We start from the raw sequence: 26,737 nt of genomic DNA, 5'->3' as shown, positions 1-26,737 counted from the left end.
CCAAATCGTATGACACCTTACACGACATGTTTTGCTAAAGCTAAACCAAAGTTGACATATAACCGCGAGGATTATAATGCACTTAATAGTATATGGTTTGGCATTATCCCGGAACAGCTAAGGGAATTGGTCCCGACAGCTGCAGACAGGCTCAGCTCATGCTAGAGCACCATCTCACATTAAACCACGCACTCTGCCTTCAGGATTGTTAAGGCCTGCCATAGGAGTGGCTCACAGGTTTATATGTGTCCAGATAGGTTTAGATATAGGCATACTATATCTAAGCAAGGGGTGATTACACCACCTTGCCCCAGCTGAGTGATCAGCCAGTTGTGTCAATTTTAGATAGCCAGCCAGGGGTGGCAAAAGATATGCTGCAGCCCCTGGTAGGCCTTGGATGCACCTATGCCCTGGGCACCTATAGTGCTCTGTACAGGGGCTGATAAGGTGACCCAAGCCAATCTAGTTATGCACCTAGGGTACATGGAATCCATTTTACAGAGAGAGCAGATAGCCTGGGGCCCTGATTAGCAGGGAACCAGGCCAACTAAGTCGAAAACCAGCTAAACACAAGGCAAAAAATCTGGGGTAACCATAGTCAGGTAGCCACCTTCCTACACAACCCCCCCCAAACGAAAGGAGATAAGGCTATCCTTGTCCAGGTAAGCCTTTATTGCCTGAGTGGCCATATAAGGAAGTACCTGCACTAGCATGGGTACCCCCTGTCTCATGGTCCACTAAGCAGTCCCTCACCCTAGGGGTATTAGAGGGTCTCCACCATAGGGAATCACTACCTTGGGTGTGTTTATGCAAAGTTAAAGGCTGGTTTGGATATGGAGTATTGAAGTGAGACTCCACTAATTTTGGGCTCAACTTCCTCCAATTATCTTCCACCATGTGGGCCTTTCTTTCTTCAACTGAGTTGCACTGAGCTCTCAGGGTCAACCTCTGGCTACCTAAAGCTGGAGGCTGGGTCCCTCTGTTTGGTTTGCTGGAGGGACAGTTCAGGTTTGGGCCCTTGGGGTCCCAGGTTTGGCTGTGCCCAACAGAATCCATCTGGGGGAGGTCCCTAACTACTTTTAAGGGGGCTCCCTCAGGAGTTTTTAAAGTTTTCACCTTACTAGGGCTACTAGTTTTGGTGCCCCTAATCTGTTGATGGGGGTGCTTTATTTGACAGGGGGCCCTCTGGGTCTCACTGTCCTTCTTGTCCTCTGCAGCCCTGGGCTGACTGAGGCAAGGTAGAGAGGGGCAGGTTACCTGCTCCAGACTGGGTCCCACCTGAGAAGGGTCCACTGCCATCAGAGGCTCTGTCAGGCCAGGCCTAACAACCTCTGGGGCAGTTCCTTCATCAGGGGTAAGATCAGTTCCCTGAGGAGGCTGATCCTGTCCTAATGTCTGGTGAGGGGGAGATTTCTCTTCCTCCTCCATGCTCTCAGTTTGGGTGGAGTGATCCATCATTTCAGGCTTCACAACACACATATCTGTTTGAGTTTGGGCTGTGGCCATCACAGCCCCACCAACCTTTTCAGGAGGAGACTCAGTTTGGGTTTCTGCTGTTATCATAACAGCTTTGCTATTCTGTTTTGGAAGAGCTTCTGGTAAAGATGGGGCAGAGAGTTGCTCAGCCCTACCAACCCTTTCAGGAAGGACATCTTGAATTGGGGCTATAGCCAGTACAGCCCCACTAACCTTTCCATTGGAGTTTACCATTCTAGAATGGATTTCCTGTTCAACCTCAGCCCAGGCTGAGATTTCCAAATCATTACCCAGTAGACAGTCTACAGGCAAGTTTGGTGACACTGCCACTCTCTTCGGGCCAATGACACCTCCCCAGCTGAGACTTACTACTGCCATGGGATGATTTGTTTGGATGCCATCAATGTTTGTTACCTGGTATGTGGCACCTGGTAAAAGTTGCTTAGAGGGGACTATACAGTCAGCCACCATGGTGATGCTAGCCCCTGTGTCTCTAAAAGCTTCAACTTTCAAACCATTGATGATGGGTTCTTGTCTATATTTGCTCAAGGTATTTGGGCAAACAGAGAAGTTGGCAAACCCCATGCCAGTCTCATAGACAAGATCATTTGGGGATGGGGACCTGGATAGGCCAGGGTCCTCCTGGGCTCCAAAAGTAAACCCACCCAGATTCCTGGGTGTGCTCCCACTTCCTGGGGTATTACTGCTGACAGTAACAGGAGGTGTTGGAGCTGGCTTTGGAGGTATGTTTTCTTTATTGCCATTCTTGGGACAACAGCTGTTTGTTTTGTAATGCCCAACCTGTTTACAGGCATGACAATAAGGCTTTTTCTCTGTTGATGAAGTGTCTTGGGACCCACCCCCATTCTTGGAGTTTTGGGGCCCTGGGGAAGTCTTTTCTTTACTTTTATCCCCACCCTTATCTTGAGGCTTGGTAGACTCCTTCTTCTGGTTATTGTCCTGATTCTTAGGCCTAATCCTGGTTCTGACCCACTTATCTGCCCTCTTTCCCAATTCTTGGGGAGAGGTCAAATCTGAGTCCACCAGGTGCTGGTGTAAGAGCTGGTTCTGACAATTACTTAGGATCTGCTCCCTCATAATCAAATTATACAATCCTGTGAAGTCATGTACTTTGCTGCCATTTAGCCAACCCTCCAGAGCCTTAGTTGCACAATCAACAAAATCAGTCCAGTCCTGAGTCTGTGTCTTCTGGGTATCTCTGAACTTTAACCTGTACTGTTCAGTGGTTAAGCCAAACCCATCTATTAGGACACTCTTCAGGACTTTGTAATTGCTGGCATCCTCATGTCTGACAGTGAGGAGCCTATCTCTCCCTTTCTCTGAAAAGGAGTACCATAAGATTGCTGCCCACTGTTCCTCAGGAACCTGCTGTACCATGCAGGCTCTCTCCAGAGCAGTCATCCATTTGTGGATGTCATCCCCTTCCTGATAGGGGGGCACAATCTTTGTCAGGTTTCTACTATCATAGGACCTGGGTTTCTCTTTAGGAACTTTGCTGCCACCAGTGGCATCTAAGCCACTTAATTTCTGTTCCCTTGCCAAGGTAAGTTTAGCTTGAGCCAAGGTAAGTTTAGCTTGAGCCAGAGCTACCTCCTCCCTCTCTATCTGGAGTTGGACAGCCCTCATTCTGGCCCTATGCTCTTTCCTCTGGGAGGGAGTCATCCCTCTTTGAGATTCTCTTGAGGCACTAGAAAGATGAGAGTCCCTTGATTGAGATCTCACCCTCCTGTTACCTGGGAGAATTTGGTTATGAGATCTGGAGTGGTGCTGGCCCTCTCCATTCTCATGTAGGTCCAGGTTGGCCTGGTTAAGCCTGGCAACCTGTACCTGGTTTCCCCTCTGATCCTGATCTTCAGGCTCTTCTAAATCAGAGCCTTCCTCTTCCTCTTCCTCCTCCTCTTCTTCATCTTCTGGAAGATTCTCATTCTCATTCTCAGGGGAGTGTATCCCTTCACCTGATTCTAAGGGAGCCTGACTCACCTTATCTAAGTCATCCTTTTCCAGGATAGCTATTAGGGAAGGAATGGTAGGGCCTCTGCCCTTTTTTAGCCCCCTGGCTGTGCACAAGGCACTCAGGTCTTTGTGGCTAAGGTTGTCATATCTGGATGTTGTCCCTATAGGATCAACTATTACAGGAGCAGAGCCTGAGGCTCTACCTGTATCAGACATGACTGCTAGTGAGGTGTAAGTGGTGCACTTATCTACACTAAGTGTTTTCCTACTGTACCTTGCTAGTGAGTTGTAGTCAGGGTGTGCTACTCCCTTTAATCTACAACTACTAAGTTCAGTAGAACTTAATATGCTAAGCTTTTGATTTATATGTACCTAAGGTACTTGATGTGATCTTTCAATTTGATAAAGATTGCAATGGTAAAACAAACAGCAAGCTCAAATCCGCACCGCTGCACACCAATGTGAGAAGTTGCCCTGATATGTAGTGTTTCCAATTCTGGAACCACTGGGTATCAGTCCAAACAAACCCCAAAGATGTCTGGTTGTAAGTCAACCTTGTTAGACAAGCTATCCTAGTGGTAGCATGGACTAAGCAGCCTTAAAGGCTTAACTTAAGAGGTCGTGTTAAGCGAGCTGTTTTACCACATACAATCCTGTAATCAAATGAAAGGACACCACACAAGTATATATTGTAAAAATATATGTATTTATTTCTAAATTACTCCCCAGTACTCTTTATGAGGAAAGGGGCACAAGCGTTAAATCAAAAGCACAGTAAAACATATAAAGTTGCACAATTATGGATGAGGGCGGGTGGCCACTCAGACCATTATACTAAAAAAAGTGGTATAAGTAACACTTCTCGAACAGTGGTTAGGCCTAGGGCCTAGAGATTCGCTGGGAGCAGTCAGGACTAGCAATGCTGAAGTCGGGAGTAGCCCACAGGAGACGGGTGCAGCACGGAAAGTGCGGCGCGCACCAATGCAATGTCAATGGTGCGTAACAGTTAGTTAAAGTGAATTAAAAGATACTTCCGCTGAACCTAGAGGCACAAAACTTTAGACACAGACCCTAGAGGTGTGTACCAGTGTATGTACACCGGCGTTGCAATGTTACCTCACCCACAGGCCGTGGGTGCACAGGGTCGAAGTGGCGTCGGGTTCTGACACGCAGGCTCTTGGTGCTTGAAGCTGTTGCAGCTGCAGGCGATGTGAAGCAGAAGTGTCCGGTGCGATCCAAGGGTGGATCGAAGTAGAAAAGTACCTGAAAGCAGAGGGGACAGAGTCTGGGTCACTCAGCAGTGACCAGGGTGGAACCAGGACGGAACCAGGCAATGTCGGGCGCAATCAGGTGGTTGTCGATAGGCTTCTCTCCGCTGTCACGTGGGCTCTGGGGCATCTGCGACGTCCAGGAGCGGGTCACGATCTGTCCCACGTAGGCTCTCGCCGTCAGCACCGTCGGCTTCAAGATTGCAGCAAACAGCACTTGGCAAAAGCAATCCACGCGGAACCGGGAGATTGCTTATCACTCGAACCAGGAGGGTCAGAGTGGGGGCTCCTTTTCACAGGAGCTGGTGCAGATCTGGAGCAACCAGAAAAGCGAGTCGTATTTCAAGTTTCGTCGGCTCAGGGGCCACAAGCCAGCTGGCAAGTGACCGGGCCAACGCGTCGAGCCCACACAAGCAGAAGGGCCCCACGCAGCACTCGTCGAGTGTGGAGGGGTGAGCTTTGGTGCAAGTGGAGCTCGGGGCTGGGGCTTCTCAAACCCCGGTGTACAGCTTCGAGGGTCACTCGTGGGCTGCACGGTCAGCGTCTCGTGGCCTTTTCAAGATGGCGTGCCCCACGCTTCTGGTCGCCTCCACGGGTCTCAGCTCTGCAGGGACTGTGGATCGGGCAGGTAGAAGGTAGGCAAGCTTGATCTCGTCGATCTCTGTCGCTCGAGTTCCGGCGGGAACTGCAACAAAGCAAGGGTCGAGGGCTGGTTGGTACCTGTTTGCACAGGGTGGTCACTCCTTGACCACAAGGGAGATTCTTCAGTCTTCTAACGTTGTGTAGAAAGTCGAAGGGTCCAGAATTCGTTTCTTATGTTTCTTCAGGATGATCTGAGTTGCATTGGCACTGCTCCCACTCTTATTCCAATCTGAGGGGTGGATCTCCTGCTAGGTCCCTCCCCTATGGGTGGGACCAGGAAGGGGGGTGGTTACACCCCCTTTCCTTTGTCCAGGTCTCACTGGAGCTGGGGCTGGGCTGCCCCAGAACCGGTTTGACCGGATTATGCAAGGGGAAGCCTTGTGCTCCCCAGGCACTGTCTGGTTTCATTCAAACCTCCCTGCTACAATCCACTATCTCCTGTCTGGGGTGGTGTCACACCTCCCTGTGACAGGAAATCCTTTGTCCAGGCCTCCTCTGCTGAGTTTCGGTCAGCAGCAGGAGGTCAGACATGTGTCTGTGGCAGAAGCATCCATTTTGTGGATCTGAGGCTCTTTTAAAAATCAACCGCGTTTTAGCAAAAGTAACATGTCGTCCCCTCTAGAGGGGTGGAATGCTACCCCCGTCGCCAGGACTGGCGAGGGGGTAGTATTCCAAATCGTATGACACCTTACACGACATGTTTTGATAAAGCTAAACCAAAGTTGACATATAACCGCGAGGATTATAATGCACTTAATAGTATATGGTTTGGCATTATCCCGGAACAGCTAAGGGAATTGGTCCCGACAGCTGCAGACAGGCTCAGCTCATGCTAGAGCACCATCTCACATTAAACCACGCACTCTGCCTTCAGGATTGTTAAGGCCTGCCATAGGAGTGGCTCACAGGTTTATATGTGTCCAGATAGGTTTAGATATAGGCATACTATATCTAAGCAAGGGGTGATTACACCACCTTGCCCCAGCTGAGTGATCAGCCAGTTGTGTCAATTTTAGATAGCCAGCCAGGGGTGGCAAAAGATATGCTGCAGCCCCTGGTAGGCCTTGGATGCACCTATGCCCTGGGCACCTATAGTGCTCTGTACAGGGGCTGATAAGGTGACCCAAGCCAATCTAGTTATGCACCTAGGGTACATGGAATCCATTTTACAGAGAGAGCAGATAGCCTGGGGCCCTGATTAGCAGGGAACCCGGCCAACTAAGTCGAAAACCAGCTAAACACAAGGCAAAAAATCTGGGGTAACCATAGTCAGGTAGCCACCTTCCTACACACCCCCTACCGCCAGCTACGATCCTCCAACCAAGCCCTTGCTGCGGTACCTCGCATCAACAAAACCACCATGGGAGGAAGATCCTTCTCCTACCTGGCAGCTAAAACCTGGAACTCACTTCCCACTCACCTTCGCCTCACTCAGAACCACCTAGCATTCAGAAAGCAACTTAAAACTTGGATATTCGACAAATAATTCCCCACCCTTCTTTAAGCGCCTTGAGACCCTCTGGGTATGTAGCGCGCTATATAAATTATTTGACTTGACTTGATGTGTTTTGGTGGAGGATTTTGTGCGAAATGCAGGCGGTTTTATATGTGGATCTACCTTCAATGGGGAGCCATTTGAGGGTTTTGAGGGTGGGCGAGATGTGGTCAAATCGTTTGCAGTCCGTGATAAGCCTAGCCGCGAGGTTGAACACTGATTTTAGAGGTGCCAGGTGGGTTTTAGGAATTTCGGTGAGGATGGCATTGCCGTAATCAATGCGCGATAGAACAAGAGATTGGACTGCCAGTTTAAAGTCATCAATTGGGATGAAGGGCTTAATTTTCTTAAGGTTACGGAGGGTGAAGAGGGCTCCTTTGGCAGAGTTTTTGATGTGTACGTTGAGAGTTAGGCGGTTGTCAAGGGAGATGCCCAAGGATTTGACTGAGGTGGCTAGGGACAAGGGGCAGTTGAAGGCATTAAGGTCTGTGATCCACTTTTGAATGGGGAGCTGGTTGTTTTTTGGGGAGAAAATAATAATTTCAGGTTTTTTTTGGGTTAAGTTTAAGATGGTTCGAGCAGAACCAGGCTTGAATTTTGATGAGGGTGTTGTTGAGGTGGAGGATGTCAGCATGGGTTTTTATCTTATGGTAGAGTTGTGTATCGTCAGCGTAGAGGTGATAGTTAATCCGATCTTGTTTGAGAATGAGGGTGAGGGGTTCCATGAAGAGGTTAAAGAGAGATGGAGATAGTATGGATCCTTGCGGAACTCCTAGAGAGATGGGGGACGGGTTCGAAAGGCAGTTGTGGATTTTAATTTGTTGAGCACAGTGTTGCAGGTATGAGACAAAACAATTATGAGTCATACCATTAAGGCTGAATCGTTCTTTAAGGACTTAGAGTAGAACAGAATGGTTAACGGTATCGAACGCTGCGGAGAGATCGAGGAGGATCAGTAGGATAGATTTGCCATTGTCGAGGGAGTGGTGAATGTCATCTATAATGTTAAGCATGGCGGTTTCGGTGCTGCAGCCTTTCCTGAAGCCTGATTGAAGGGGGTCAAGTAAGTTAAAAAGTTCAATGTGTCGGTCAAGCTGAAGAAGGACTCATTTTTCAAGGGCTTTCGAGAGGAGGGGCAAGTTGGAAATAGGACAGAGGATGTTGAGGTCATTAGGGTCAGCAGTAGGGTTTTTAAGAATGGGGGTAATTTGGCCCAGTTGTAGGGAGGTGGGGACACAGCCGGTGGCTAGGGAAGTGTTAATGATCGAGGTCCAGGCAGGGGTAATGATATGTTTGAGGTTTTGGACCAGTTTAGAAGGGAGGGAGTCTTTAGTGTGGGAGGAGGGTTTAAGTTTTGCAATGATGTCAAAGGCATCTCTTTCAGTGAATGGCTGGAAATTATGCCAAGCGGCGTTATTTTTAGGGCGAGTGTTAGGGGGGTTAGAAACATGGAGGGTGGAGGGAAAGGAGGGGGGTGTGAGATCAGTGGTATGGAGGGTCATGGAGGGGGCGGGGGGATATGGACGGGAAGCAGGTGCGATGGGGGAGATGTACAACATGGAGGTAGGGGTCAGAGTCGGCAGGAAGGATTGCTCTATTTTAGCAATTTATTCAGAGAAAAAGAGGGCTATTTCTTCGCATCAGGTCGTCGAGGCAATAAGTACAGGAGGAGCGGATGAGGTTTGATTGCGAACAATGTTGAACAGTTCTCTGGGTCTGTTTTTGGCTCGGTCCAGTTGTGCTCGGAAAAAGGATGCTTTTTGTTTGAAGATGTGTTTTTTGTAAGAAGATCTTGCAAGTCTGAGGCGAGCTAGGTGCAAGGGGGTAGGGTTTAGTCTCCATGTTCTTTCTGTCCGTCTAAGTGAGCGTCTTTCATTGTTTAGCTCAGTATTAAACCATGATTTGGAAGGAATGGTTCTTTGGTTTTTGAGCTTAAGCGGGGCCGGGAGGTCCAGGGTGTCCACAACTGCTTTGTTGTAGTGTTCTGTAAGCTCATTCGCGTTAAGTGAGGGCGGGATGGAGAGAAGTTGGGCATGGAGTTTGGATTCCAGTAAATCCGGGGGGATATTATTCAAATTTCTGGACAGTTTCATGGGTTTAGTGATTTTCGTGGGAGGGGGAGTGGCAGAGACCGCTATAGAGAACAGTATGAGATGGTGGTCGGACCAGTCGATGGGAACAATGTTGGATAGGAGGGCTAGATCTTTTCTTGTAATTATGGCATCTAGGATAGCTCCTTTGGATTGGGTCGGGGAGTGACAGAGTTGCTCGAGGTCATTGATCTCGAGAAGGTTGGAAAGGAGGGGCTCATTCCAGTGGAGGTTGAGGTCTCCCAGGAAAATGTTTTGGGAGTTGGAAAGTGACGATTGTGTAAGAAGGTTGGATAGCTCATCAATGAAGGGATGAGTATTGCCAGGAGGGTTATATATGTTGTGAAGGCGAATGGGTTGGGAGCCGTGAATTTTGAGTTCAGCTTCAAGGTATTCAAGGGCGGATTAATTAGTATTATTGACAAGGGAAATTTGTAGTTCCTCTTTAGAAGATGATGGCAACACCACCTCCTATTCGGATGGGCCGGTCTTTCCTGAGAATAGAGTAGCCCGGAGGTGCGAGGTGGTCCAGGATGCTTGTCGAGTGGTCTTTGAGCCAGGTTTCCGTTAGGAACGTAATGTTGATGGATTCACTAAGGATAGTTTCAGAGATTTCAGTGGCATGTCGCACAGCAAACCGACAATTAACAAGCATTCAGGAAAGAGGTTTTGGGGGAGTTTTGGGGAGTGGAAGGGAGTGGATGGCGGTGAGTTGGGGAGGTGGCCTAGGTGAGCAAGGTGAGAGGGGGGTTCGGCTAGGCCCCAATATGACAGGAATGCTGGAGGCCGGGGGAGGCTGGATATTAGTGGGTGAGCGGTGAGGGTAGGATTTGCAGAGGTCAAGGATCTCCATAGGGGAGAGGGGGCAGGCAGCCCATGTTTTTGTTAGTAAAATAAAGACTGGTCAGGGATGAACATAGATTATTTGTCGGAAACTGAAGTTTCCAGGGTGGCTCGAAGAGTTCCTAACCACACTTGATCTGCTTCGTATATGGCCCACCCACAAACGAACGGTAAACCTTCAACAATAGAGCATACCACACGCTGTGCTAAAAATAACACAATCCTTGTACAATGAATGATACCTCACACTGACCTAAAACGAGAACTCGTGCAAACAAATCAAACCGCTCAAGAGGTTATACAAAGCTTGTACAAGAATGTCATGTAGGGTGATAGAAATGACACAATCATTTGAAACAAAGCATACTTAGCTTAGTATGGCAAAACTGCTATACATTGCATAACATACATAGCTAGAAATGACACAGGTTTAATAAAATAAAACATAACGCTCACTGTGCCGATGTGGTACAGAGAACTTACTAGTAGCTGAGATTAATTCAGGAATTCCATCCATCACTTTCTTATTTTTTCCACAAAATGGATTAAACTTAATGGCAAACAAACAGAACAGCGGTATAATTGTTCAGTTAATCACAAAATATGCCGTCAAATTCCTTGTTATCTACAATCTCCTGATCCTCCAGAAGAAGCATTTTCGCTCTTGCACCTTACTCGCATTAACTGACCGGTCTGCCGCCTGCCTGCTGTGTTCCTCCAGAGTAGTTCCTCAACTTGAGGAATATCCCCATCTCCACTACACCCCAATTGGGCACTTTTTTGCACTTAAGGTATCACTATAACTCCCACATCTCTGAAGAATAATTGCGGACTGCGACTTGTATTGTCTCTTCACCAGCATATCTTCCAGCGCTGGTTAACGGTCAACCTTCACCTGTGCAAAATACATATTTACGATGCTCAGCAGAAACACACAATACACATGTGCTGAGCAAAAAATGAAATAAATGAGACTATGCTCGTGTAGGAATTTACATTCCTCCTTGCGTTATATAGCAATTATATTGTTTTTTAGTGTTGGAAATTATGCCACACCTTGTGTAACATAACAGTGTTCTTTGTCCCTCTGTGGAGGAAATCTGAAATAACAGCGCCCGTTATTTAACCCCTTCTGGGCCCTATGGCACATTCGCCATATGACCCAAGGGAATAATGAGATCGATTTCCATGATGCGGGTCCCAAGTATCAGTGGCCTCTGGAGAAGTTTTCAGAAACGTTCCAGTAGCGAAGGAGTAAAGAAAGCATAAGACATTACATGGTATTTAACATTTTTACAATGCTTCATAACAGAAGTAAATGATACATTGCTTCTAACACACATGGCAGCACCTCTGGTATGTTATCACACAGTCCTAAGTGCTGAATAGCATACCCATCATAAGTGCAGTTGTTATTAATCAAATTTTACCTTGGCAGTGATCCAATCTCACTCCTTTTGTGTGGAACCATAGCATCTCCCATGCATGAAATTAGATGGTCTTTGTGCATGAAATATACAATCTTTGCACAAGCAGGTATTGCTGGTCCCTTGTGGGACAAATTAGAACTGCTTCTTGAGGAAAAATAAGCAAATACTGCTACTTGTTCAAAAATGCATATCTGCAAGGAATCACAGAATTCCTGGTGAACAAATAAGCAAATACATATTGTGTAAGTGTATTGCAAGTAAGTATACATTATCAGAAAACATACACTTCACTCACTGCCAGCTTTTATTTATTACCTATGTCTATCTAGGTTACTGCTTAACTTCCCATAGGTACAGCTGCTTTTGGAATTCCAATGTAAAGATCAAAATAACTTATGATGCAATGAAAGACATTTTCTATTGTAATCATAAAATTACAACAAAGACATTTTCTATACCGGACGATTGGATGGGGCATTTTTTGTGATCCCTGAGACGTAGCCTCGATTGCCTCCTATATGATTTGATGGACTTTCTAACAATTGAAATATATAGTGGAGTGCTTCGCATGAATTGTGTTATTAAGCATATAATGCCCTGGTGGAATAAATCATACATGTCTCGCTCACTGAAGTATACAATAACCTTTGTACACAATCATGGAATACTTTAAAGACAAATAAATAAAAAGATATCTTTTAAACATTGCTAGTCAAAAGAAAACATTTATTTTTATTTTTCAATGACTCGAAATAGAATTAAAAATAGGCATACACAAGAAGCTGGGCTCACAAACCCTTAATAACTCTTAAAAGTAAAGAGCAGGAAATGGAGATAGGCATTAACTTCATTAAAGAGGAATTTGGAACTATCACTTAAAGGCAGCATCTTGGAATTATCACTTAAAGGAAGTATCCTGCAATGGAATCCGAAAGTGCAGTGTAGAGCCTACATATAACGATGCATGAACAACAGCTGTGCCTTTTGGCTCTGCATGGATTTAAAATCTCAAATCTGGAGCCGTTTATGGCATCATGGACTTTTTAAGGCGGCTGTAAAATTTGCAGAATTAATCTGTTAATTTCCATCTCCAAGAATGTATTTCAACAGTACTTACTTTTGTCACAAACAAAAGAGTGCCCAAAAGATTGCCCTCTTTACAGAATGTCAATCTAGTGTTAAAAAGTATCATCTGACAACAGGAATTATGAGTAGATCTACTGCTTTCAAATTCACCACATAGAGGAGCAAAGCGATGTATGGGGTTTTTCTCCAAGACCCATATACAGAAGCAAAGAAGACTCGTTCTCTTTTTTGGCCAGACTCTTGTCCAGTGTCAGCTCCTCTGCTAAGACGGAGGAGCATCGCCCCACTGCTTTTTCAGAGTGAAATAAAGAGAAAGTAAAATGATAATAACTTGCCTAAGAAGATGATGAACAAGATTTTCACCACAGTCGCAGGGTAAGGGTGACATCATTGAGATATTTTCAACATCTCTTCAGGTATCGCTACTGTTTCAGGTTCAAGAGGTGGAATGTCTCACCTCTCAGGAAATGGATGAAAATGAAGGACAGATTGACTTCATGGTAACGAATGATGGTCATCAGACCACACAAGTGCCTTAAACTATCCACAATAATTAAGAAGGCATTAGTGGTTCGAAATGGAGGTGTAGAAAATGAAAAGAAGATATTTATGCATGAATTAATGTATAAATCTTGCAAGACAATTCTCTGTTTTTCCCTCTCTTTGAAAACATTTAGGAGCCTCTCCAGTGACTGAGATATTGTAAAAAACTGTATAAGCTAGTGGATTCTGAAAATGCCTGATGGGTCAACTTAAACAAATTCTTCAATTTCTGAATCAGCCCATAAGTGCTCTACAAATTCAACCCCTACTTATTCAGTGTCATCGGGTAGAAAAGGTCGAAACTAGATGCATCAGAAATTAAGTCAATACTACAGTCGTAGCTCTAATGAAGGCTTCCAATGCTCCAGCTATCACAGCTTGTAATAACAGTAAAATGTAACATGAGATATCACAACATTTACAACACTTGTCACTGGACAAGTAAAAGGAAGTGCCTGTCCTTCTGCTAGCACAGGTAACTGACCACATGATCAAGATAGCTGCTCGTAATGCTAACACAGGTTTCCACCAGTGAGGAAACAGGGCAGTTGTTGTTTATGAGGGAAGGTTCAACGCCACAAACTGGATGACTGGTGATTGAGAGGTACTTTCCGGCCTACAGACCTCCTGCCGATGTGGAAAATGTCAAAGAAGACAAGCTAAATATACCTCTTTTGAAACAGTACACACAAATCCTCATTCTGAAAATGTAGACCACCCGGCAAATAGATATTCCAAGGCCTGCAAGTGACACAGCTTCCATATTTGTATAAACCTCCGAGCCATTACAATGACTAGAAGGATTAATGAGACATAAGCCCTCTATTCCCATCAGCCCTTCTACACTTTATTTCATAATAATCGGGTGTCTCATAAAATCAATCCTTCTGAAAGTGATTTTAGATGTTCATATAGAGAAAACAATGTCCCTTCCATCTTTTCCCTATTATTTCCGTACAAGTAAAAAGAGGTCTCCAAAACCTACAAGTAAAAGTCCCTTTTTGGTAATACCGTGAAAAAATAAAATAAAGAGATTACTAAAATCAAACACTTCTTTATTAACAATACTGAAATTCACACAGGCTTGGCTACTTCTTAATAGTACAGAGGCAGATGGACAGTGTTATACTTTACCTCATGCTTTTGGAAGGCCGGGTTGGCCTAGAACTCACTTCACAATATTTGAGGCTATTAGTGATTTAGTGATGCTCTCACGTGGTACATTCTTTATAGACAGTTGAAAATAGACTACTTTTAAACCAGTTCATACCTTTTACAAACACTGTTGTCTCCTAAGCAGACATGTGAGCGAGTCAGGTGTCTCTGTTGACATCTTTTTTTACAGACTTTCCTCCATTGCCTTGCTTTACACACAGCCCTATATGAGGGGGAAGCTTGCCATACAGTTCAAGAGAAAGGATACTGTCTTAGTGATGAAAAACTTTTCTTTAATTTGACCAACACTACACTTATTTCTGGGAACTACGGAGTGGCTTGCTGCCTTAGATTCACATGGTTAAGTTCTTCTCTTAAGAGACTGCTGCTGATCAAACTCCATCTCCTGTGCTTTCTCTTCCAAAAGGAAGAGTTAACAAGCATTTGCAATGCAATAGGTCTCGCAGCATTAAAGTTTGAGTTACTGGCATTGGAAATGACAATGCTTTGCATTATTTTATTTTTTTAATTTACAATTGGTATATAAACATTGTTTGTGCTTGCCACTCTCGCCTCGCACATCTCCCTATAGTGACAGGTTGAGGATCAGAGAGGATCGAGCCTTCTCCTTAGTCCCGTGCAGGATGTCAACACAATTGCTTGCCATCCGTTTCCCAGGAGTATTCAATTAGAGTCCTAACTGTGCGGCCATTTTAATTTGAGGCGTTGTGTAGCTCTGGAGCAGCTCGCGCTCCGGTTTCCTAATGGTATTCCATTTGCTGGCCAATGTGAGGGGTGCGATCTGTGTCTGGGGCTGTCTGGACTCTCATGGGTCTGAGAGGTGACCTTAAGGAGTGGGCCTTTAGATTCGGGGTTCTGGCAATCGGATGCTGTGTCGGCGGGGCAGCCATTTTAAGGGCAGGCAGTGCAAAGCTCTGCAGTGGCTACAATACAGCTGCCTGCAGAACCCCTTGTGCCAGCTTGTAGATCAGGGAGGGTCGAGGCTCTCTCTGGCCCACTGCAGGATGTCCTTGAGTTGCCTGCAGCCCGTTAACCGCGAGTTACTTTTAGCGCTGTCTTGATTGGGCGACCATTTTAGGGTCAGGCGTTATGGAGCTCCGCTTTTGGGTGGCAGCCTTCGCGGTGTCCAGGTGCAGGGAGCGGTCCATGTCCGGGGCTGGAGGCACTCTCGAGGGTCCCCTTTTGCATCCCACAAATTCTTTCTGAATTTGGGTGCTGCCTGCGGCGGTCCTCAAACTACGAAGATGGATGCAGCCTGTGCCGGTCGTCCAATTGCGATCACCCTCGAGGGTCCGATTTCTGGAGTTTGCGTGTGCCGGTTTCCTTCTCCGAGTGTGCTCTCTGGCTGTGATCGGTGCACAGTGCCCTGTGTACATGTGTGTGCCGGTTTCCTTGTCCGAGTGTCCTCTCTGGCTGTGATCTGTGCACAGTGCCCTGTGTACTTGCATGTGCTGGTTTCCTTCTTCGAGTGTGCTCTGTGCACAGTGCATGGTCCTCGCTCACATGTCCGCTCCTCTGTGTGTCGTGCGTGCACGCTGTGACCCCAGTCTGCGGCGCAAGTAGCACCGTGCACGAGGCAGGCACATAGTGCCCGAGCTGCGCACAAGAGAGACCCAGCGAGCACAACCTGCAGCGTGGAGCGCGCCGAGCAAGAGTGGACAGGGCACCATCATGGCAGAGGAAGATTCCGATGCGCGCCTTGGGATTGGGTCGCGCGCGTGAGCTGTCTACGTTACAAGCTCACGAGCGCGACCCAATCCGAAGGCGCGCGTCTGAATCTGCCTCTGCCATTGACAATGCTGCGCGCGTGGCCAGCTCTTGTCTCCACTCGTTGTCGGCTGAGCCGACAGCTACTGTCCTCGCGGCGAGAGCGTGCTTTCGCCAGGGCGAGACCTAAAAAGGATTCTTCTTTATACTTATTTTTAATTTTAACTGGAGTTCTTTAAAAAAAACAAAGAAACAGAAAATATTGGCTTTAGCTATGCAATGTTTAAAAAATCTTTTTGACAGAAAAGGATGTTCTAAAATTCTGCACATTGATGGAGATATATTAAATAGGTTAAACTTAGAGGATTATTATTGCAAAATTGTGACTTTCGCTTATTCCGTGAACCGACTTCTGCATAGGTATTCTCTCAGCTTTTCCTTCTTGTATACTTTTGCTTATCTGCCCACAGGGAGGAAACTGGCGCATTTCTGCACAAAGCACAGGCTCCATATTATTTAAGAGAGAAACTCACCAGCTTGGTTCTGCCAAGACACAGTAACAGTTATCAACCAGCTGAGGCACAGATAGACATAGCAGGGAGTTTGCAGGTAGGTCAAATGAGAAAAGCGGAGCTGATGACTATCAGAACAATGTTTACTACTTTTAATAACCTCCACTGACTGGCAGACCCTCTCAGTTTTACTTCATACACATGAGAAAATTAAAAACAGCCTGGAGAAGAGGGGGAGGGAACTTCTAAGCCAGGAGTAAAGTCCTCACCCAATATGTTGACTAAATCAGGCATCTGAACATTAGTCTTAGAGAAAAAGGTCTGAAAACAGTATTGGTTCTAACCATATGCAGGCAAATTACCTTAGCTGGAGGAAGAACTTTTACTAAATACCATTTTATGCCGCAAAAAATGAACCATTTGTGCCATGGACGCTCTAGACGCCTGCTTCCCCGAATGAGCTGAAAAGTTTATGACACTTGCACCGTTTGCTATACAAAACTGGTCTATAAAAAGTGGCCGATACTGTACGCTACATGCAAGACTGGAGGACTACACAAGGCTGTTGAAGGTCCACTGAACTCATAAATCGATCACAAAAGAAATAAAGAAAGACAGCTTTCACCATAAGGAAGAACGAATTACCACCTTATCATTGAGAGGAATGTGTAGGTCTCTGAAGAGTGGAGAACCAGAATCCTAACATTAGCTTGACCAAAGTGACCACAATAAAACACACAGGTTCCAATTCCAACGGTATCAGGCCCCTGGAAGCCACAGCATTTTATTTGTTTGTTTACAGAAACAGCAAAATCAAGAATCAGATGTCGGACTGGATGGTGGTTGTACACTAGGGGCATAGGCTAATATTTAACTGACATACAATGCTTAGGACATAACATGATCAGACTCGAGTTTCATTTAAGACTTGCTACACCGGATGCCTCCCTAAGTCAGGTGGGGGCCTGTCCAAAAATCAGGACAGAGGATTCACTTCATTTTGCATGGGCTCAATAAGAAGAAACTATTCCGTTCTCAGATATTGGTTCTAAGGATTTCCTGGCTGTGTGCAGAGTAAGCACATTGCTCTGACGCAGACCAGGGTGCCCAAAGGTTAATCTTAAGCCTCAGACGGCCCATTTGAGTGAAGCATGGTTGGAGTGGCGCCTCAATCCCCTTCAAAACCTGTTGAGCCATTGAGGTGGCACTAGGCCCACTTAGTGTGATCTGCCTCTCTACAATGTGAACCAATTTGGGAACAAAAGACAGAGAAGAGAGGTCCATAATGCTAACAGAAAGGCTCCGCCCACATATGGGGACATTCTGCCCATCCATGAACATACCACCAGAATAGTGCGTTCTGCGCAGATGTAAACAAGTATAAAGACGGGGTGCTCAATATCTGAGAAAGAAAAGAGCTCACTCCTCCTGGCTTCTTCACCTCCCACGAGAGGTATTCAATGCTGCTTCTTACGCTCTTTTACGAATGTTTTAGAGAAGAAGTCATTGGAGAACTTATCAGGTCTCTTCCTTGATCTGTTGGGGATTGATCATGGCAGGACCATCGATCAGAAAAGCAACTAAAATTCTGTGACTAACGAGTCTGAATGGAAACACTATGGGAGAGAAAGGGCTTGGGTCCCAGGGCTAAGCGGCATGGCAGAGAGCCTGTGTCCGTTCCTATATTGCAGAACAGGGTGACGAATGTTACTTGAGGGTTCTGCCAGTTTAAGGCCAATGAAGTCTAAGGCATATTTCACAAGAGGACTGAACTGGTAAAGGAAATCATCTTGTTCTGCCTTCTATCACTCACTCATCATATCAGCTCGATAAATAATCCCCTAAATTTCTGAGCTACAGTTGTGAAGGTGGTCTTGGACAGACAGTGTATGCCTAAAACTTTTGTTATTATGGTATTGGAAGAGGAGGCATAGCCTCACGCTCGTGTCCTTAGGCATTAATTGGAGATTCCAGGTTCTGTGTGGGATTGATGGTACCATCAGCTAAAGTCAGTTATAAAAGATTTAGCGTGGGAAACAGAATGTAAACTGGCACACCGGGAACCAAGTAGGCCTGTGCCATTGGGTTCAACTTCACCAACAGCTCCTTAAAATAAACCTCCGATGAGGACTCATTAAATATAGTAGAGTCTGGTCTTACCTTCTGCTTGCCAGGCTATATGGAGAACCCGCTCTCAGCGTGGTATGAGTAGGGTGGTTTCAAACGTAGAGCGTCAGGGGTCCAATGGCTGCCCAGCCTGCCTGGACCCTACTTGTAAGGGCTTGGCCCAAATGCACCCAGGGTTAATCTCCAAAGGGAAGAACTCAGATGATCGAACCCGATGAACTAGCTCCCGCTTGAGTTTTCTCACTGTAGTTCTGATCCCTTTTCTCTTTAGACCCACCAGACCCTTTTGCTTCATTAGGCATCCTCTCAAGTAGAAGGATGGCTAACTGGTTTGCAGTAACTGGCAAAGGCTTCACCATCGGAAAGCACCTGAGAAGTTTCAGAAGTCAGGCTTTTTACACCTCCCATCATCCCCTGGAGGTCTGAGGCCTTTCGCCCTGGGGTTCAAGTGACTCTACCTGTGCCAGTGCTGAGGACCAACGGTATTAAGGGCCATCCTTCTTTGACTGCATTTTCTTAAAATCAGAGCACGTTCGCCAGGAAAGAGAGCAAGAATCAGAAGAAAGCACCTCAGAAAGGTACCCGGTAAAAGAATATAAGGTCCCTTCTAAAGACCGTCTAGTAGAAGACATGGCTTGAAGTGTGCTCCGCTGTCAGATCACTGAATTAGTACTTTGTAGCGAAAGTGGGCACGGGTCTGTGCCTCCTGCACTCTGCAGCCTGCCCTGCTGCAGCACCAATCGCTTGGTTCCGGTGGCAAGTCACAGAGGAGTGATCTGTGGTACACGGTAACACCAATAACAACAGCACACCTGATGGGCGCACTTACTCTGCTCTTTTACTTTTTTAAATCCCAGAACACATGAGGATGAAAAGGTCTAAAGTATTTGGTACTTAATCGGACAGCTCTTGGGAGGGTGCGGTGAAGCAGTCGCAGGGAAAACAAGAGTATATGGAGTGACAGTCCACCAAACACTTGCCAGTTGAGAAGGAATCACATTTCTCAAGCCCTGTGGGGGCAAGGTCTGAGCAGTGTTGGAGCCATGCTGTGCAAAGGATTCCCAGGTTTATGTTGTGTCCCAGTGCTGCAGTTCCCTGGCCGGCAGTGGGATATTCGCTGTATAGAATAGAGGGGACTGAATATACTTGAAAACAAACCTCCCACTCGAGCAAGAAATAATGCTACCGCTTGACGCTGCTTGCCAGAAAATCTTTGATTGTCCCACGCATTACACAGTTAAGGCCTCCTTATGCATGAAATATTACTTGGTATACTGCTTCTGCAATAAGCACCCCTCACCCCTTTGATAAGGAGCCATGTATCTAGAAGCAAGGGTTATACCGCTGTTTGATCAAGGAACCATACCGTACACGAGTTAAAATTCTCTCCACTCTGACCACATAATAATATACATCATCTAACCATGGAAGAGAACAAAAAATCACCTTCTTCTGGCGATCCTGATGGATCACAAGCTTCTCTTGTGCAGGGGAAACAGACCGGCTCCTTCGCCCTGGAATATAGGGGCAGCCTCCGGGATGACGGAAGGTCTTCTATATAGAAGTTATGGAAGGAAGAAGGGCAGAGTATTAATATGACATGTCCTCTGGGAAAAGAAAGAGTTTCTGGAATCAGGCAGCACAGATGACAAAGAGCAGCATTCACGGGACATAAACTTTATTAGTAAGGCGCATGATTCTATGCTTCTCCAATGGGGAGTGATTCCAGGCACCAGATAAATCTTGCATGGCTCTGTCAGGCATTGTGCTCGTCTACAGTAGGCAGTGTTTATATACATTATTCACAAAGGGGGAAAGGTTCTGGATGCATCAGGTGCTGACAACATGTAGGACATGCAGTATTTACATGTATTATTCCAATCTCACTGGATGACAAGCTCTACGTTTGCTAGGCACTTTCATATGTAGGATACACAGTGGTTGCTGACATGTGCCCAATGAAGGTTTAAGCTCTGGGACTGCTCAACACTGACTAGATATAAAATCAATAGTGTTTGCAATCATTATTTATGGGCCTGTGGCAGTCACGGCTCCTGACGTTTCCAGGCACTGTGTTCAGATTTAGAATAGGCCGATCACCAGGGAGACTCTGATTCAGCTAGGCACTATATGTGTACATGATGATCAGTGTTTGAAAGCGAGACTCTCAAAGTGTTAGGCCCTGTGTAGATGTACTGTGCTTGCAAGATGACTGCCAAGGATCTGATTATGCTGGGTTTTGTGTGTGCGTGAATGCATGTAAGCACTATGAACAGACAGTTGAAGGGGTTATTGCTGCCAGCCCCTTAATCTCTAAAGGAATGATTGTGGTTGTTATATTCACTTTGTAGAGATTATGTGGACAGTGTCTCAGAGTCTCACCTCTACTAAGAACCCCTTGGGTGTGGAAATATACTTTACTGGAAGAACTTGCAAGCATTCGTCCCCATACAATGAGAATTTGAGATGTCAGTTCTTTGCCTTCTCTTCATAGGTTGATTGAAAGTACCTAAGGAGACACTCTCCATGTTCGACTGCAGGAGCTCAGAGGTTGCTCACCCAGTTCATTTGTCTCAATGGCGAGGTCAAACAAGGCTGAGACTGGTCTGAGGTTGCTTGTGCACTCACTGAAGCGGCAGTTGGGTCTCTACTGTCTCTTCTGGGGCAGGACTGAGTCTGACCTGTGTGTGGGTTGTCCCCGTCTGTAATGGAACAGACGAGATTTGTGCTGCACCTTGAGACATGAGGGTCTAAATTACGGGTTTCTGCCCAGCTCATCTGCAATGACTAAAAATCATCTTTGGAGGTTTATGGTCATTGCCAAGTTACACCACTACAAACAATGTGCGGTGACTGAGCGAACAAATCTATGCTCACCATTTTTGTAAAGTGGTACTTGCAGTAGCCAATGTACTTCACATTGTCCGCTTCCATGGCCTCTTCCTCACACAGGAGCCCAGCCGATTGGGCACTGGAGAAAAGAAAAAACATGTAGGGTTAGAATAAAATGAAGAACGTTTTTGAGGAAAGAGGACACATTTTCATTGTGATGTAACACAACGAGGTGCTTAGGAAACAAAAGATCATTAGATTTTTAGCTAACTTCTATTTTCCCTCATGTAGGCAAAACCTTGTTTTGGAACAACACTTTAATGTTATGTGGTGTCTTACATGGATTTTGCACAGTAAGCAGAGTTATTTGAATCACACCATATTACCAGGGGTGAGTTGAACTTGCGGAGTTACATAAAAACTCCGCACATGTTGATGCTGGGGTATGGAAATACAATTTTTTAGTGCAGTAACAATTATTGGTGATACCTGGAAGTTCATATGCCCTCTTTCTAGAAGAAGCTCACAATTCTATCCTATTACCCCTTGGCTGCAGTGGTGCTTAGCGCCACTAGGCTGAAAACACTTTATTGAAATTTCACTTCGCTGAGGACCATGTAGAGTCATTTGAGGTCCCAATGATTAAGCCCTTTGTGGAAAAATATCCATTTAGCAGGAAAGCACCAAGGCAGCAGAGGACAAAAGAAAAAGGAAAGGGAAAGGGAAGATTTAGGATGAAGGAAAGGATCAGAGGTGGAATGAGGAGAGCTGTGCTTGATAAATGGCAAGAGGAGAGGAGGAAACCTTAGGAGGACAGCAAATGGAAAGGCCATAGAAGTGGCTTTGGTAAGACAGTGGGCCTAGCTACAATATACGACGTTAGAACAATAAAGCCAGCCAAAAAGGCATAGGTATTGGGAAAGGAACAGCGGGGAAGAGAATTGGAAGTGAGGTCGAAAAGTTGGCAGGGAAAAAAAGTGGATTGATGGCACGGTGAGGGGAAGCGATGAGAGGACCAATAATGGGTGGCAGGTAGACGCAAATGCAGGAGAAAGAAAGGGCAAGAGGCGGAACTGATGCAGAGGGTAAAGAGCAAGCCTGAGAAGACACGCCGCAGAAATCCTAATAGAGCAAGATGCCATGAGAAAAGGCACACCAACGGCACAATATCTGGAGCCTGATAATGCTCAGAAAGCAGTGAGTGACGATCACAAATGACAGCAGGCCCGGCTCCAGGAATATTTATTTGGGTGGGCCAAAGGTACTTTCGGGTGGGCCACTGCTGGCCCGATTTATCGCTTATATATCTAGCCAGGCCTGCTTCTGGGCCCTCCTTTCTCTCCTTAGTCTTACAAGGCACAGTAAAACGCACTCTTTTCCAAGTCTCTTTCTAAATGTTATCACTTTCAAAAAGTGCTTTTCTTCCATGTAATGTCCCTTTGATGGGAAGTGGAGGTTTCTAAGGTGGGAGTATCAAGCAAGTGACACTACTCGGGCTCCCTATGTGCGAGCCTTCAGGGAGAAACCCTCTTCATTACTACCTCCACTTTACCCCTGACTCTGCAGTGCACTCATTTACAGGCTTGATTATCCACTTTTCTACCATCCCCCTCCATTACACCTTATCTCACAGCTGACCTTGGGCCCCAGCCCCATATCAGCCATCATACAGTTCCACTTTCATTATTCCCAGTAAAAAATAATAGCAAAATCACCTTCAAACTTGAAACATTAAATATAGCAGTAAATGTAATTAGCATGCATGTTAAAGTATGCTCCACAGTTGTCCTAATCGGTCGGCTTTAGTGCTGGTGCAAAAGTCTTTTTGACCTCTTTTTTTACCTCTTTGTCTGTAGATAACTCAACTTCCACCCTCCAAAAGTGCCCTTCATCTCTCCGTAGCCACTCCCCTTCTTGGCCTCCTCCTCAGACTCCCTATCTTCCACCCTCCACCAGTGCCCCTCATCTCTCCGTAGCTCCCTCACACCCCAAGACCTCCTCCTCAGATTCCTTTACTGACACCCTCCACCAGCTCCCCTCATCGCTCTGTAGTTCTCCCACCCCGTGACCTCCTCCTCGGATTCCCTCACTGCCACCCTCCACCTGTGCCCCTCATCTCTCTGTAGTTCCCCCACCCCATGACAATCTCCTCGGCTTCCCTCACTGCACCCTACACAAGTGCCCCTCAACTCTCTGTAGTTCTCCTCCCCCCGTGACCTCCTCCTCTGCTTTCCTCACTGCTACCCTCCACTAGCGCCCCACATCTCTCCATAGCCACCCACCCCATGACCTCCTCCTCGGATTCCCTCACTACCACCCTCCACCAGTGCTCCTCATCTTGCCGTTGCCCCTCTCTCATATCCATTCCATTTGTTGCATAGCGCTACTCATATGAGTGTAGAGTGTCACAGTACTTTACATAACAGCACACTTTAAAGTGAGACAATAAATCGGTCTACTGGGAATGTCACATAAGCCAATGAGGATTACAAGGTGTAGAAATCACGTCATCCACACAGGTGGGCAGTATATTTTACGAGGGTTTGGTCTGGAGAAGCACACACTCAGGATTTAAAGAGTACTCCAGTGGTTGGCTTTACTGATAAAAAGGTATAACTGCCCAAACAAACTCTTTTTAGTAAAATTAGAATGTTGAAAGAATGGAGAAGTTCTAACTATATCACAACACAAAATAGTGACGTTTGTATGCAGCTCTTTGATGACAGGTCATTGGTCACTGTCCTATGTTAGGATGGTAACTTCTGAACTGCAAGTAACACAAGGATATCTGTGACAGAGGTAGTAACCCACTGAGCTATTCCCATAAAATTCAGTTTATCTACATTTAAAAACTACCAACAGACAAATGGTTGCTCTGCAGCAGGATCGTAAATCACCAGTTATCTGAACAGTTTTTATTGATGTTGTAGATCGGTGGCAGATTTACTGCTCGGGCCAAGGATCATGTTTGGGTGGGCCAGGCTCATGTTTGGGTGGGCCTGGCCCACCCGGCCCACCCTCTAGAACCGGGCCTGAATGACATCCGGAGAGTTTATTCTAGGGCACCGCAGAAAGAGTTCTGCTTATGCAGCGGCTTACTAGAGCCAGGCTAGCAGGGCAGTCAACAGGAAGTGAATCTAGGAGCAGGTCCAATTCTGGGTTATCACCTCGTGGTCAACTCTCAGTAAGCACGGAGGCACATGTGAAAGAGGAATGGAGAGGATGTGTGTAAAGCGACATAGAGAGGTAGATTTGATGGACTAAGCAGAAGTGATGGGGGCAAGCAGGCAGGAGTTCTGTAGTTGGAAAATAGTCCCACATAAACTTGCACAAATTCCCTACTAGCCAAAAGCATCAGCTGAGAGAAGGCGAAGTTTCTGGGCAAATTAAACATGTGACTGAAGAAATGTCAAATCAATGACTGAAAAAGGTTGGTAAAAAAACAAAAGCCTGCGGTTTAAAGGGGAAATTCCAAATCCTACTCATGCTATATTACAGACAGTAGGCATTTTTGACAGCTGTAATGCCAAAACCCAGTTCAACAAAAGCAATGGCAAAGCCAATAAGTCTATTCATATATCAAGAGCTATTGGCTTTTCCAGTGTGTTCTAGCCATGTACACCAACCTGACTTTTTCAGCATGGCTAAAAGTTAGTGGAGTAAAGGGGAGTGATGTGGAGACGAGTGTCATACAGTGGAGTGGCATGTAATGAAGTGTTGTAGAGTCTTGTGGAGTGCCAGAGAGTCTGGTGGAACAGAGTAGAGTGGAAGGGCATCAAGTGGAGTAGAGTGTTGTAGACTGGAGTGGTGTAGAGTTAAGTGTCATGAAGTGTGGTAGAGTGGAATGCATAGAGTGCAAAAGAGGGGAGAGGCCTAGAGTGGACAAGTGTGCCGTAGAGTGGATAAAATCACGTGGAGTGGCACATTGGGAGTTGCGTAGAGTTAAGTAGAGTGGAGTGGCACAAAGCAGCGTAGGGTGGGGTAAAGTGCAAGGGATTCAAATGTCAAAATGGAATGGCGTAGATGGGAGTGTCGAAGCATGGAGTAGACGTCGTAGAGTTAAGGGGCGTAGAGTGTTGTGGCGTAGAGCGGAGTGGCATGTCATTAGACTAGAGTGGAGTGTCGTTTTGTAGAGTGGAGTGTCACAGAGTGTCGTGAATGGGAGCAGAGTGGAGGGGCATAGAGCAAAGTGGAGTGGTGTGTCAGAGTGTAGTGGCATGTCGTAGAGTGGGATGGCATGTCAAAGCTTAGAGACAGAGTGGAATAGAGTGGTAGAGTTGTATAGTGGAGTGAAGTGGAGTAGTGTGGAGTAGCATAGTTTGGAGTGGCACAGTGTGGAGTATGCATGGTGAGGTGTCGCACTGCCATTACAGAAAACACATTTTCAATTGAAATGAGCATTACATTTGCACAGACGTACAGTTTCACTTATAAAAGTATACAGTTCCCAAACAATAATTTGTCAAAATGCCATCATGGATTTGTTTTGACTGTATTAAAATATTTGTTTCCACCACACTTCAGAATTACAAAAAATGTGCTTCATTTGTGCTTTCCTAAATCTGATATATTCTGAAATATCTGACCAGTTAATTTACAGACATGTACATTTTTTTGTGTGCTCGAAAAAAGTCTTTCCTTTTACAGCAAGATTGTCACATAAATCTTCTCACTTTGAAGTCAGAGAAAGAAAAGCAAACACTAAGCTAATTCGGAAGACTGAGCCTGGCGTTTGACCTCTGTCTTTAAATGAACAGCAAATGTGACAAGATAAGCACAAGATTTAAAGACCTGTTTACAGAAAGTGAGCATGCTAAACAGGAGGGACGAACTCAAGCAGGAGAGCCTAAAACAAATAAAGCTAGGAAATAGAAACCAAGCAACTGTGAGTCACAAAACACAAAGCCAATGGTAAACACTGGGCAGAATGCATTCCCAGGGAAGCTTTCAGAATGTCCCCAAGTTGTTAGCAAACCAGTCAGCTCTGCTGTCTGGTCGACTTCGACCCAAAATGGGCCACATGGAAACAAAAAAATGGAACAGGTACACAAGAGAGGGGGCACACACACACATACTCTGTGCTTTCTATACCTAAAGTGCAGCCCCATCTGCTGTTCCAGAGTACGTACATAGGTACACACAAACACACACAAATCCCCAGACTTCAGCTCCATGACAAGCCCCTACTGTTCTAGTATAGGACTTTTATTTTAGAAAACTCGGCCAATTTTCCCCTCATTCTCTATCTATTATTCTAGCACTAGCGTCCATACACAGTTTTGCCTACGTACATTCCAATCTACAGAAGACCTGTCCACTAATATTGTAGTACTGAGACCTACGTGTACCTCTGTCAGTGCACTTTGATATTGTACTGCATAATTTCCTGCTACGCCAGTATTCGAATTCACTTACAGCTTTGCCAGTGCACCTCAGTTATGTCCTGCAAAACCCTGCTCTTCCAGTGCTGGGCCAATCACACAGCTCTACCAGTGCGCATCTATCAAGTTACAGCACCTGTTCCTTTTCAAGAACA

The 26,737-nt window shown here is 45.9% G+C and overlaps 1 protein-coding gene across 5 annotated transcripts in view; it reads right to left on the bottom strand.

Moving 5' to 3' along the window:
• MLLT6 (MLLT6, PHD finger containing) overlaps positions 1–26,737 on the bottom strand; it is a 733,108-nt gene that overhangs the window by 466,030 nt on the left and 240,341 nt on the right. For all 5 annotated transcript variants that reach the window (XM_086924319.1, XM_086924320.1, XM_086924316.1 and 2 more), the window contains exons 6-7: positions 21,247–21,340; positions 19,816–19,923 (exon numbers count right to left, since the gene is read on the bottom strand). In XM_086924319.1, coding sequence (XP_086780445.1) covers positions 19,816–19,923; positions 21,247–21,340 — 202 coding nt within the window. The remainder of the gene's footprint in view (positions 1–19,815; positions 19,924–21,246; positions 21,341–26,737) is intronic.

Source organism: Lissotriton vulgaris, chromosome 5 (assembly GCF_964263255.1).
Source record: "Lissotriton vulgaris chromosome 5, aLisVul1.2, whole genome shotgun sequence".
In the NCBI taxonomy this organism is placed as follows: domain Eukaryota; kingdom Metazoa; phylum Chordata; class Amphibia; order Caudata; family Salamandridae; genus Lissotriton; species Lissotriton vulgaris.
Note: the sequence above shows the minus strand (reverse complement) of the source record. Positions and strands in the feature narration are given on the sequence as shown.